The sequence below is a fragment of the Lagopus leucura genome, unplaced genomic scaffold (genome assembly GCF_019238085.1).
Source record: "Lagopus leucura isolate 7727_CA_CO unplaced genomic scaffold, USGS_WTPT01 Super-Scaffold_100008, whole genome shotgun sequence".
Classification (NCBI taxonomy): Eukaryota; Metazoa; Chordata; class Aves; order Galliformes; family Phasianidae; genus Lagopus; species Lagopus leucura.
In genome coordinates this window covers 32318108-32327044 of record NW_024962265.1, presented here as the reverse complement: position 1 = coordinate 32327044, position 8937 = coordinate 32318108, and the positions used below count along the sequence as shown (strand labels likewise).

The window sequence follows — 8937 nt, the reverse complement described above, 5'->3', positions numbered from 1 at the left end:
CTGTAGTGTTCAGCAAGAGAACGCCTGCCTGCTTTGCACAAGGAAGAAACGTTGAGGTGAGTGAACTCATCTAAAAGCAATCTGTACTTTCCCATATTACCTTGGAAACTGACGTAGTTGAGTACACGGAAAACTTGGAACTGAACAGATAGTGGAGAAACTGCTGTTTGTAATTAAAGGCAGCATGTTCTGCCCTTTGACAAGAGGAAGAATGGGCTTGGCTCTTTTTTTTTTTTTTTCCTGAAGTGGGAACTGTGAGCAACAGTAAGATGTGCTACTTCCCATCACTTCAGAGTTCGAGTCCTTGGGTGATTCTGTACAGCTACTTTAAAAGTACATGCATGACTGTTCTGGACTATACTGCAGGGTGATTTAGTACTTCTCACCTTTTCAAGTCTTCTAAAAAGCTTCTAAAGCTTCTATGAAGTCCTTCTCTGCTGTATCTTCATCAGTGCTTCAATAGTCTTCCACTATGTAGGGGAAAATATTCAACAGCTGCTTAATGGAACAATTCAATGTCTTTTGTTGTTTCTATTTATGAAACCTTGACAGCTCCCTGTAACACCCCAAGAAAGGGAGTTCTTGTAGTACCTAGATGCAAATTCCCATTCTGCTTAATGTTTTTAGTGGTACCCACATGGTAACATCACTTGGGTTCATGAACCTTTCCAAGGTGCCTCCTTTGTTATTTGTTATTAATGATAAGCCCTGTTTATGAAGAACACTGTAGAATGATGGGAGTCACCTGTTTTAGAAAAAAGAATACTTGGAGAAATTGTGTGACTTGAAAGAATTGGCAGTGCTAATACACAGTTTTTCAGATGCTGCTTTAGTCAGATTCAGCTGTTTAATATCACAATGATATCCAGTGGATGTCTTCTAAAGCTGACAGTCCTGTACCTCATCAATTTCAAAGTACATTCTAAGTATAGTCACTACCTGCTTGCTCAAGGTATGACTGGTGCTTGGACCTGTTCCAGCTGCCAAAATAAACCTCTGTTCTTTAACGAGCAGACAAGTTAACGTGAAAAGGCAGCAGAAAAAGTGGAAGGATAGCTTTGAAAGTAATGTCTCCTGTCTCTGGCCTCATGGCCTACAGACCAAAGTGAGAATCCAAGCACAGTTGTATCTGGATGACAGTGCTGTGTGTGCCCAGTCTGTGACTGGCTGTCAGCAGCACACAGTGGTGCGAGGTCTCTTAGCTCTGGGAGTGTTCCTATGACTGATTGCTCTCCAACTCAGACTGAGCTGCAGCAGGCCTTCTGTTCTATATGTGTGATCTGTGTTTTTACCCGAGCCTTGCTCACGTTTAAAAATATGCACTATTATTTGGCAGCAGGCTTTAGAAGATACTCCATAGACATTGTGCCACCCTTCTGTCCTGCTGTTAATTAAAAACATGGATTCTAACTTTGTCCAGTGGGTACTTACACCAGAGCATAAAAACAGATACGAAATGTCTGGCATCTGCCTTCTCACAGCCATGGAAGAATGTTACAAGCAGAGGGAGAGATGCTTGGGGTATCAGCTGTCAGGTCTAGACACGATTACTGCCCAGGATTACTGGCATAAAGAAAGCACCTGTTTATCTCAACAGAGAACTTCACAGCCACTATTCAGTGCAGTAATTTTGCCTGGGAAAAAAACAGAGGCTGAACATCGCTGTCATCAAATCTGCTGGCACAGCACTGCCTCCCTGGAAATGTTGGCCACAGCTGGAATCTCCGCTCACATACCAGATTCTGTATTTAAAGAGGGAAATCTTAGCCTTGTACTGGTATTTTCTATCATGCTATGTAGGCTATGATGCTATATTTAGGTTTATATAGTTACTGCAGGAGAGTTTTGTGCTGCATTTGTCTCATGAGTACTTGTGGTAAAGGCAAAAGAGAACTACCCCAGTTACTCATAATACCCTCTCTTACTCATACAGAAAGCAGCATTTATTTACATAATTCAGGCACCATCACTACAGGCTCATTCATTTCACCTGATAGAACCTGGAACATTCCAAAATTCAGGAGAGGCCCTTGGTAGAATTAACACACTCAAGGAAAGTATCACCAAACCCAATTTTTATACAGCACCAAAAGCAAAGTCAGATTTTGAAACAGTGTCTGCAGGAGTAGTACTGGCATATAAAAATATGGAATCAATAATTTGGGTTGGAAAGGACCTTTAGATCAGGTTGAAGGTCCCAGCTATTGAGCTGGGACTTCCCAGTCGCTGCCACAGGGGGACATGGACAATGCACATCCCAACTGCAATCACCGCGCTTTGTGAAAGCTGAAGAGAAAGAAGTGGGAAAGAAAAAGTGCAATAAAAAGACAGTTTAGGAAAGTGAGAAGCAGCTTTGAGGAGGAGTTTGCTAAGGGTGTCTTAGTGCAAACTGCTGAGCTAGGTCCCTTTCTGCCCTATGTTGTGACAGCTGAAAACACTTCTACTTTCAACTTGCACAATGGCAAACAAGTGATGCAGAGGATGACCTCTTACCTCTGCAGGACACAGTGTGATGATGCCTGTTCACCACAACCAGAGCAAGAGTTGAGTGAGCAGCTGCAACACCCCAGGACACGTTTGTCTGATGCCTTTTCACCCCACAATGCATGCTCAGCACGAAGCCCGAGTCCATCAGGACCAGTAGTATTTAGTGCTGTGGTGTCTAACAATATTCCTGGACTCAATGCTACTACTCAGGCTTCAGCCAGGTGAAATGGCTCCAGCTGTCCACAGGTGTTCCCTTGAGTCAGTGGGAGTTATAATCCTTATGAGTCCTTCAAACTTGCGATATTCTATTGTGGGTTTGTTATTTTCCCTCAGTAGCTCAGTGTCTTCCCTCCAAGTTGCTGTTGAGAGTCAAAGGTTGGGTGAATGGGGTGCAGTGGTGCACATGATTTGTATCAGCATGCAGCAAGATGGTCAATAACTAAGCAACGAGTCGCCCTACTGGTGACCACCTGTGGATTTCATAATGAAAGACTGTCCTGCCACACATCAGCCACAAGCAAACCTTATGGATGGGAAAAGTCTTTTGAGGTACATGGTAAATAGAGCATAGTGGACCCATGACACGTATCTCTGAAGAACAGGAATTCATTATGTCTGGAGTTGGAGCTGTGTTTTGGGTAACACCCATCCTACTCAGTGCACGCAGACTGCCAACAGCAGAATTCAACTGGTGGTCTGCAATGTATCCAGAGCCACAAGAGGCAGTCAGAGAACGTGTCACATTTTTATAAATTAATTTATATATAAATGAATAAGGAATGATCTTAAGTACAGCCTTAAGTGGAATTTCCACTTATCCTGTCAAACTCAAGTAACAGAAAGAGTAGAAAGATGGGATGGACTGATTAAACAACAATTCAAATTGAAAAATGGCAGTGCTAATTGGGGAAGAAACTTACAGAAGGCCAAGCAAATGTTGATGCACATCTGTTCACACCAGTGACCTGCTAGGTAGAAGTTTGGAACAATTCCCTATGCTAAAACACCAGCAGGACAATTTCAACAGCATGCCATGGCATCTAGGAGTGCAGATGGGAATTCAACATCAGTCACTTGGAAAACACTTCAAATGTATTTGACAACTCTATCCCCTGCACTGAGGAATTCAGCAGTTGGTGCAGTAATCAGGTAAACCCACAGAAGTTGATAACAAACAAGTGAAACCCAAGGAAGCCAAAATCAACCAGTGGAACCAGTGTATTCACACAACCACCCACATCAATCTTACTTTTTGCTCAAGTGGCAGCAGGCCGTATCCAGGAATCCGGACTTGGGTGGAACAGACTAATGCTTGTTTTACAGATGGAGACACAGCCCCACAATACGATCACTGAAGAATCTATGAAGTTTGTCTTCCTATACAATTGCATGCATGTAACAATTCTGCCACACTGCCAGACACGCTCCGTCCCAGCAGCACACAACTGAGGATGAGGGGCTGTGGGAGAGCACCTGTCACTGTCACCTTCATCAGCACCAACCTGTTCCTCGAGGGACCTCTGGGGCTGGTGACCAGCCTCAAAGGTCTGTCAGTGGCAACAGCAGCACGAGGGAAGGTAGCTGACAGTCTTGGAAAGTTCTCTCAGTCTTTAGCTGATGGGAGGTTTTAGGCAGCAGGTTGTTTGGAGCCAGCAGTGAGACTGGCGCAAAGGCCTGCTGCTGGACTTGCTCCTGTCCCAGCCACTCCTCTCAGTATTTTGCAATTTCTGAGGAGCAGAGATTGGCTGGAACCTGCTGGGTCCAGCAGATCTGCCGTGTCAGCTTCATGTTCAGCACAGGACAGCTGGAGCCACGCGTGGGCTATGGGAGGCCTTCCCACGCTGGTGCTGGGTCAGGGCTTGTGTGTTCTGCCAAAGCACCACGGCGTCATGAACAGCAGAGGGAGCCTGCTGATGGGTGAATCTGGCCTCAAAAACACCGACTTCATCAGCAAACCCAGCGGCTCTTCCAGGAATCTGGTACTTCAGAAAGATGCGTGCTGGTCAGATGGTGATTTGTTTTTATTTCTGATCACCACTGCACCTCCAATATTGCTTTGATACATCCCGACTTTCATATCAGCCAACCTGGGGAGCCAGAGCAGCTTCACCAGCTCTCTGTCCTTGTCAGCCTTTTCACCAGTGCAGGTGCAGCACATGCACACTTACTCTGCAACCTCCCTGCACTCACTTCTCCCACACAACTAGGCCAGAGGATCTTGGGCAGTCAGGAACACGGTTGGATTTTCACCTTTTGGATTCACACCAAGGTCAAAGGAGAACTGTTATTTTTCTTGCCCTCTAATAAAAGCACAGGAGGGACCGGAAGAGCATTACAGCACATCACCACCCCACAAAGACACAGCCAGCCTTACATACTTGAATGACACTCATTTCCACAGCACAGGTACCATCCTGATTACTCATGGAGGAGCAAGAAGGGAGTTCCCATTTCACTCATGTTCAGCCCACGATGAGGTATTTGGGGGGGGGGAAAATAAATCTATTTATTTAGTTGTGCTTGCATTATTGTTTATCAAAAGCAGGAAGCAATCTGAAGTAAAATCACGTACTTCTGTTATTCTGTATAACTGGGAACATGCACACAGACACTACATCTCCTAACCATGACCCAGTGCCACAGAGAAGCCTCATCCAGTATCCAACCATCACAACACGAACTCCAGATCATGGGAAAATAAAAACGTACCACATAGCAAAGTATTGCCAACTTCAACTTTAATAATGGAACCATCACTTGCCATTTCATTAATAACTTTTAGGGGAATAAAAACTTCCCTATAAAAATAAAACTAAGCTTGTCAAAATTATAAATAGTTTAATGCTTGTTTGTCTTTAAAGACATATATTTTAATGTTTCCCTGCATTCCCCTCCTCCCACCCCCCCTTCCCCAACCATCTGATCATTCTGGTACCATCACATATAGAAATGAAAACAGTTCTGCAACAAAAGCTTTGACAGTTTAATTTGATGCTAAAATTAAAAAGAGAAAAGGTGGCCAGGGATGACCATTACTTTTCTTTAAATTAAAGCTGTTGTAATTGCCAGTGTGTAAAAAATAATAATAATAATAATAATAATAATAATTAACCCCACACATGACATCTTACAATAATTACCCATGGACTAAGACAAAATTAAAATATAGTAAGCCGTTTTGGTTCTTGCCCCTTCTCCCCCAATTCAAAACTCATAGTGCATACAACACTGATTGAGGTTTTTGGCTGAAGTAAATGTAGATGTGCCCACTTAAAAGACTGATAGTTCAGTTCAAGTAAAAACAAAATTCACATATTTTTATACTCCACTTTTAGACTCAAACAGTGTTTAAATCTGAGCAACAAATGGTTCAACATTAACAGCGATTATGTAAAGATTACATCGTTACGAGCAGGCATATAAATAAGTAGATGTTAACAGAATACTCACGGACATGCTGCTGCTTCATAGAAAAAACAAACCGTAACAAAACAGAAAAGCATTCCCTGAACCATTATAAAGTGTCTCACTTGAGGATAATGTTACTAACTCACACATGCACTACAATGTTACATGTGAAATTAAGGAGAAAAAAAAAACAAAAACAAGATATGCCATATAGATACTTTATAGTTAGTCCTACTTTTCATTTCTCTTAACACTTTAAAACATTATGATTGTCAAATTCTTTTTTTTTTTTTTTAACCAAAAAACACCTGTGAAGAGTTTCAAAAAAGAAGTCTAAGGAAAGGAAACAAAGGCACAGTTACATCAAATTAAGGTGATGACCAGAAGCATCGTGGAGTTTCACACAGTATCCATTAGATGTCACCAAAGTTCTAACAATTCCTTGGGAATTCAAAATGAACATCCTAGGAGCAGAGGAAAAAAAACCCACCCAAACGAAACGAAACACAACTCACCACCAACTTCTGCAGTTCCTCAGCCTATAGCACTTCCCCCACCTCACCTCCATTATATACAGCTCATTTCCTCTCTGGCGTGGTAATGACTGGATTATGGGTTACCTGACCTGCCTTATGCCTCTATTGCACTCCCACTTCTTTGGTTTCTTTCCAGCGTGCTTTTTAGATAAATAACTCTGAAAGAACCACAATTTTATTTACAATAAAGTAAAATGTTTTCTTGCTACATTTTTCCTACATTTAAATCAAGTAAATCAGCAGTCTACAGAATTTGGTAATCAGGTGTTCAATTAAGGATTTGAAAAAATATGAGAGAGAAAATCTTCCAATTACTAAAAGCAAGAGTTGCTAGGATTGGTCACCAACACAGTCAGTATAATTTAATTTTCTGTTATGCTGGAAACATGAATGAGAAACTCTTACTTCCTTTGCCTGACTGAGCCTTTAACAGATGAGGAAGCAGATGAAGCTATTTTTGTCTCTCAGATACGACAATTCAAGATTATCCAGCCTAAAAATGGACTGCTGAGCCAAAGGAAAGATCTGACTTACAACAAAGACCAAATGCATCTGCAGTTATAGCTTGGATCTTAAACACTCACTAGGATGGGTATTTCTCACAGAGTTTTACCTTAGGTAACATCCGCATTTCAGAATTCAAGTAAGCAGCCACTTGGTTAGCCTTGCTGCGCTTCCCAACCCCCCATTACACATTTATGGAACTAGCTTCTCCAATTGTGACCTCTGTGCAGCTCCACTTCCATTCTTATTCAGCTTTTGCCTCTTTTTCCTTCCCAATTTTTCTATCATCTTTATTTCTTTTCCAGTGTGGATTTATGAAATTAAGAAGCCCTAAAACTTAGTCACAATATTACAACATCCTAAAACTTTACTCTTGTAGAATTAGTATTTTAACTTTCCTCTGTATAAATACTATTTCTATTTAAAACCAGTCCTTCTCCATCAGCTATTACACTTTTCCTGCCCTAACTCTAACCCTCTCTTCAACTTTCTCCTTACCTTCTCTGGGAAGACTACCTGAAAGCCTTCCACAAATTTCACAGAACAAAACACAAGGTCTCATATGCCTTCCATCTATAACAGTTCTCTCACAAATTATACAGTAACTATTTGAAACCAGAAAGGTAGTGCAAATCAATTTCATCTCAAAGATAGTGCTCCAACTGATTATTTTCCAGATAGATTTATTCATTTTTTAAACCAATCAATTTGCACCTCCTTACTTGTAAAGCTACCATTAAAGCAAAGAAGAGAAAAAAAAAATAATCTTATTTCATAGCATCCTAGTAAATTGATTACAGTTTCACAGCTTGCACCAAGATTACTTGGAAAACTCTCTAGGCACACAGAGGGTTGCAAACTGATGTACAAACATGCAGAATCCCTTACACTTGTGGGTGCGAGATGCTAAGTGACCTGGCTTATGGAACTAAGTCTATAGCAAAATTCAGGTACCCTAGCATCACAAAACAGCCTTCTGAATAAAGAAAACTACTCTTTGCTGCTCTTTTGTACTTTGGGTTTGGCATGCTATACTGACATTTGGTTGTGTGCATTTTTCCTGAGTGTGCTTTGGCCCCCTTTTTAACCAGGTTTCCACACCCCACCAAGGGCTTCTTCAAGTTTGTCCCTGTAAGCTGCGTAACGCTTCTTTAAGATTTGCAGTTGCTCGTTCTCCTCTTTGTCCAGTATACGCAAGAAGTTTTGCAGTTCAGGAAGGCTGAAAGCTTCCCACTGTAAAGACAGAGAGAAAACGACAGATGAAATAACAGGAAATGCACAAAGCATTTATATACACACAGCATCAGGCACCCTACTCGCAAATCTTACCAATCTGAAAACGTTTAACTCTTTTATGCTGTTTTCTGTTCTGAAAGCCCTAAAATAGCAGGGCAGCCCAACCACAGACTAAACCCTTATGAAAAGCACAAAACAACTATCAATGAGAAGAAAAAAACAAAGCGTCCCAAAAAACCAGATCATCACATCAGCGCAGATCAAACAGGATCCCACTCATCCACGATGCTGAAGGACCAAAAAGCGGAGTGTAACATACCATGACCTCTCCAGTCTCGTGCTCACGTAGAACAAAACTGAGCATTTCTGTCCTGGGGCCTGCCACCAAACGCAGGTACAGGGGATGTTCTCTGTCGGACAGCTTGCATATATAAACTGCAGGAGAAGTGACAGAAATTAACCATCTTTAATAACGATGTTTGACATGTTTTGAATGATTAGTGCTGGCCAACGTTAGAGATTTGCAGAGATCTGCACCTGTAGCCACAAATTTACACATTCTTCAAGCTCTTTTTGAACAAACGAGCTTTAGGGATGGCAGCAGTACAAGGCTAAAATCAAATATGAATGAAGCGGCTTCTAGTCAACACAGGATCTGAATGTATGCGGGGGTGGGAGGAGGAAATACAACACAGCTCTGTAGCTATAAATAAGTATTTAAAACATCACAGCTGTGGTATCATCATTCTGAAACTCTTTTTTTCCA

At 41.7% G+C, this 8937-nt stretch overlaps 1 protein-coding gene across 1 annotated transcript in view; it reads right to left on the bottom strand.

Moving 5' to 3' along the window:
* Positions 1-5449: 5449 nt before the first annotated feature.
* RASSF3 (Ras association domain family member 3) overlaps positions 5450-8937 on the bottom strand; it is a 50755-nt gene continuing 47267 nt past the window's right edge. Inside the window, exons 4-5 of the mRNA XM_042872446.1 lie at positions 8491-8606; positions 5450-8168 (exon numbers count right to left, since the gene is read on the bottom strand). Of these exons, the coding sequence (XP_042728380.1) occupies positions 8019-8168; positions 8491-8606 (266 nt within the window). The 3' untranslated portion in view covers positions 5450-8018. The remainder of the gene's footprint in view (positions 8169-8490; positions 8607-8937) is intronic.